At 73.3% G+C, this 4,483-nt stretch overlaps 1 protein-coding gene across 1 annotated transcript in view; it reads right to left on the bottom strand.

The window, feature by feature from the left end:
* The window catches only part of CPNE9 (copine family member 9), a 7,837-nt gene extending 3,739 nt beyond the window's left edge, over positions 1-4,098 (bottom strand). Inside the window, exons 1-11 of the mRNA XM_085324655.1 lie at positions 4,008-4,098; positions 3,578-3,738; positions 2,527-2,674; positions 2,401-2,447; positions 2,021-2,124; positions 1,826-1,865; positions 1,650-1,652; positions 836-912; positions 678-741; positions 458-561; positions 254-372 (exon numbers count right to left, since the gene is read on the bottom strand). Coding sequence (XP_085180781.1) covers positions 254-372; positions 458-561; positions 678-741; positions 836-912; positions 1,650-1,652; positions 1,826-1,865; positions 2,021-2,124; positions 2,401-2,447; positions 2,527-2,674; positions 3,578-3,738; positions 4,008-4,098 — 958 coding nt within the window. The remainder of the gene's footprint in view (positions 1-253; positions 373-457; positions 562-677; positions 742-835; positions 913-1,649; positions 1,653-1,825; positions 1,866-2,020; positions 2,125-2,400; positions 2,448-2,526; positions 2,675-3,577; positions 3,739-4,007) is intronic.
* Positions 4,099-4,483: the final 385 nt, after the last annotated feature.

Consider the following 4,483-nt stretch of genomic DNA (forward strand, 5'->3'; position numbering starts at 1 on the left):
GGCTGCAGCCTTGCACCGTCCCGCCAGCTGCAGCTTTGCACCGTCCCCACGGCTGTCCCCTTGCACCGTCCCCATCCCCACGGCTGCTCCCTTGCGCCATTCCCCATGGCTTTCCCCCGGCGCCATCCCTGTGCCCCCAGCTGCCCCCTTGCTCTGTCTCCGTCCCTGTGGCTGCTCCCCTGTCCCCACCGCTGAACCCTCGCGCTGCCCCTGCAGCCGCCCGCCCCGCGCCGGCCCCCGGCCGCCCCCCGGCCGCCCCCGGCCCACCTGTCGTAGTCGCCGTTGCAGAGGGCGCGCACGGGGATGGCGAAGGCTTGCCACACCGGGTTCAGCGTGTTCTTCACCACCTCCGTCTTGTGGCAGATGGTGAAGCTGCGGGGACGGGACGGGGCGTCGGGGCGTGCGCCGCGCCGCGGCACCGTGCCCAGCCCCGGCGGCGCCCGGGCCCCGCGCTCACGTGCCGTCCTCGTTGCTGCGGTAGAAGACGAGGAAGGGGTCCGATTTGCCGAAGAAGTCCTTCTTGTCCAGCTTGTTGGCGCACAGCTGCATCGTGACGATGTCCTGGGGACGGGGGCTGTCACCGCCGGCCGGACCCTCGCCCCGTGCCGGGACCGGCGCCGTCCCCGCGGGCACCCTGCGCCCGTCCCCGCGCCGTGCCCGCCGCCGCCGCTGCTCACCCGGCAGTTGCTCAGCTCCTCCGCCAGCAGCAGGATGCTCCCGCACCGCTTCCCCGGGACGCCCCTGCGACGGCGAGAGGCGGCGGCTGGGCACGGGGGGCCACCGGGCGCGGGGACCCGTCCCCGGGGCAGGGGCAGCCGGCACCAGCGACACTCACGTGAGGGCTCGCTCCAGGCGGCCCCGCTGGGACCCGATCACCTCGCCCAGCGCCACGAACGCCTGCCCCAGGAAGTCCTGCGCCGCGAGCGCCCGCAGTGAGGAGCGGGGATCCGGCCTCCTGGCACCCGCCCCGCGCCCCCGGCTGCTCCGGGGAGCTCCCCCTGCCCTGCCGCAGGGCCACCCCCTGCTCCTAGAGCCACGCCAAGCACCCCAAACCCACCCCGTGGCCCAAGAGCCGCCTCGTAGCCCGAGACCTGCCCTGCACCTCCAGGGCCCTGGACCCATGTGGCACCGCCCAAGCACCACCCCACACCCTTGAACCCACCCTGCACCTGCAGGACCCATCCTGCACCCCTGGAGCCATGAGCCATAGACCCCTCCAGCACCCTCCAAGGACCACCCCACACCCCTCAACCCACCCAGGGCGCACAGCCACTCCATGCCCCCAAGGCCACACCACATACTGTGGACCATCCTGGACCCATCTTGCACCCCTAGAGCAGTTCCACCTGTCCTGAGCCCGTTCTTCACCCTCAGGGCCACCCTGTGTCCCCCGGGCCAGCCTATGTGCCCTGGGCCATCCTGCACCACCCCAAAGCCACCCCACGAGCCCTGGACACCTCCCACACCCCCAGGACCACCCCGCACCCCTGACCATACCCCATGTCCCCAGGGCCACCCCATGGCTCTAAAGCCCCCTCTTGTGCCCTGGACCCACCCTGTACCCGCAGGACAACCCTGATCCCCCAGCACCCCTCCAGGGAGACTGCTCCCCAGGGAGGCGCAGGGGCCGGCGCGAGGCTGGCACCTACCTTCTGCCAGTCCCAGTGCGGCACGGAGAGGCCAAGAGCGTGTCAGAGCCCCCCAGGGAGACAGGCCCCTTGCTGGGGCATGGGGGACCCGCCGATACCCCGGCAGCAGCGCGCCCGTGCGGAGCCCAGGATGCTCGGGGCTGCTCGCCCCCGGCAGCAGCGCGGGCCGCGCTCACCTGCTTGTAGACGTTGCAGCTCCTGGAGTCCACGTTGTAGCTGGCGGCGGGGAGAGGGCAGCGTGAGAGCCCCGCGGCGCCCTGGCACCCAGCAGCCCGTGGGAAAACTCGGCGGGACCCGCGGGAAAACCCGGGAAACATTTTCCCGGGCCCCCGGGGCTGCTACTGCCGCCGCGGCCGGGCGCCACCACTCACACGTCGAAGCGGAGGTTCTGCTTCTCCTCGAAGTAGTAATCGAGGACAAACTTGCGGACGAAGTCGGGGTTCAGGGTGTTGTCGATCACCTCGGTGCGCCCGAACTGGGGGGAGAGGGGTGAGGGCAGCCCCGAGCCTCGTGCCCCCCCCCCGGTCCCCGCGGCCCCTCCTGGCTGCAGCCGCTAATCCCGGCGCGGGGATTAGCGCTGGCGGCGGGGGGATCCTTAGCGTGGAAGCGGGCGGCCATATGGGCTCGGGGAGTGAGCCGGGAGCGAGCTGGCGGCTGCGGGAGCCTGGCCGTGGGGCCCGTGCCCGGGACCCCGCGGGTGCCTGGGGCCTGGCGAGAGGGCCGAGCTGCCCGCGCCGGGGGCCGCGCTCACCTCCTTCCACTCGCTGCTCCCGGCTCCCTGCACGAAGAGGATCACCACTGCGGAGAGAGGAGCCGAGCGGAGCCGTGCGGCGCCGGCGGCTCGGCCCGGCGCCTCCCCGCGGCCCCCGCCGCCTACCTGGGTCGGACTTGGAGAAGGTGTCCATGTCCAGCAGGTTCCTGGGGAGACAGAGCGGGAGCTCTGGGGCTGGGAGGAGCCGGAGGCGCCCACCCCGGCAGCTGCCCCGCGGTCGGACGCCGTCCCCCTCCACGACCCCGAATGGCCCCTTCTCGCCGGCGAGAACGGGAGCAGCTCGGCTCCTTGGACGCCCTCATTTTTGCCGTGTCCTTCCCTGCCATCACCTCCGCTGGGCGCAAAGCCTTCGGCCTCGCGGGGCATTGCTATGCCGAGCCCCCAGGTTGGTGGCAGGCCGGCAGCCGAGGCCCCCCGGCGCCTGGCACAGCCGCCGGGCCACGCAGAGACCTCGCGGCGCCAAGAGCGCAGCCCTTGCCGCTTGCCTGGCGCCGCGCACCGAGGGGCAGCCTGGGCACGGGCGCGCTGCGCCGGGAGCCGTGGGGACCGCGCCAGCGGGTGCCCGCAGGGTGGGCCGGGCGGCGGCGGGCTCGGCACGACCGCTGGGAGCACAGGGAGCGGCGGCTCCAGCTCTGACGGTGATTGAACATGACGGAGAACCCATTTAGAGGATGAAATTTTCCCCGGCGCAGTCGCTAATGGCTGAGCGCCCGTCGCACCCCGGCAGCGGGAGCACCGCTAAGGGGGAGGCCGGGAGAGGCGCACGAGCGAGGCGAAAGCAGGCACTTAGCAGCGTCTGGGCGGCCCGCGGCAGCCGCAGCCGGGGCGCTTCCATCGCTGCAGTTCGCGTGCTTCGACGCCACGGAGCGCCGGGGGCCGCGGCCAGCTCCGCCGGGACCCTTCCTGCCCCCCAGGGCTGCTGCGGAGGCTGGCAGGACTTGGCCATAGTCTGTCCAGCTCCCCCACGCCAGGCACGGCAGGGCCGGGGTGCAGAGGGGAGCCCCCGTGGGCTCTGCCGGCACCCCGACCCAGCCCTCGGCTCCCTCCAGGAGCGCTCCCTGGACACCACTGCCCGGAGGTGCCACATCCCTGCTGGCACCAGCGGCCGGGACAGGAGCCCGCGGGGTTTGCACGGGAGCCACCACAGCTTTGCCACCGCAGGGGCTGGCAGGGAGCGAGGGAGCAGCTTCGGAGAGGGGTGCAGCAGCCCCCAGCGCAGGATGCTGAGCCAGGCACCCAGCAGCACAGGCCAATGGCTCTCTGGCACAGCTGGATCCACATCTGTCACCTCCCCGAGGAGACGTGGTCCGGCCACAGCTGCGGAGCCGACAGGGGCCAGAGTTTGCAGGTAGGGGCACGTCAGAGCTGCTCGGTGCGGAGCAGGGATGTGTCGGGACACGGAGAGGTGCAAAGCGCAGGGCACGGTTCCGTGCCGGCTGCGGGCCTCCCCTGTGTCCCCGGGACAGGGGCAGGAGGGAGGCCGCTGGCACCGGCCCCCACTCCCCGGCCACCCTGGCACCTGCGGGCAGGACCTTCCCCAGCCCCGGGCAGCGAGGCCGGCGGTTCTCTGCAGGGCTATTTTTAACCACCGATGGATTCGTCCGGCAGCCACCGGCCAGCCCTGCAGACCCCAGCAGGAGCTGCGGGCAGGGAGCAGCGGCTCCCTGGCCCGTGCATGCCGACCCGGCCGGCCAGTCGCACGGCTGGCCCGAGCCCGGCCAGCACCGCTGCTCGCACCCTGCCGTCCCGTGCCCCGAGCGCCCTGCGAGCTGGGTGCCAGGGCAGCGGCTCCCACGGAACGGCTGCTAGGAGCTGTGTCCCGCCGAGCCGTGCCAGGCTCCGGTGCGCGCCGGACCCCTCGGGGGGCAGACCTCGCTGCCGGGGGCGCCGGGTGCCCGGAGCGAGGCCGGGGCTGAGCGGGGCAACGCGGTGAGGCAGCAGCAGCAGCCCGTCCCCACGGGGGATGGAGGGCAGCAGCCGACGGGAGCGGGCGCCGTGGGCAACCCGCACCCAGCCGCGGGTCCACGTGCTTTTGGCACCCACCCGCGCCGGGAGGGGGGGG

Source organism: Rhea americana, unplaced genomic scaffold (assembly GCF_003343005.1).
Source record: "Rhea americana isolate MKP2758 unplaced genomic scaffold, rheAme1 scaffold_120, whole genome shotgun sequence".
In the NCBI taxonomy this organism is placed as follows: Eukaryota; Metazoa; Chordata; class Aves; order Rheiformes; family Rheidae; genus Rhea; species Rhea americana.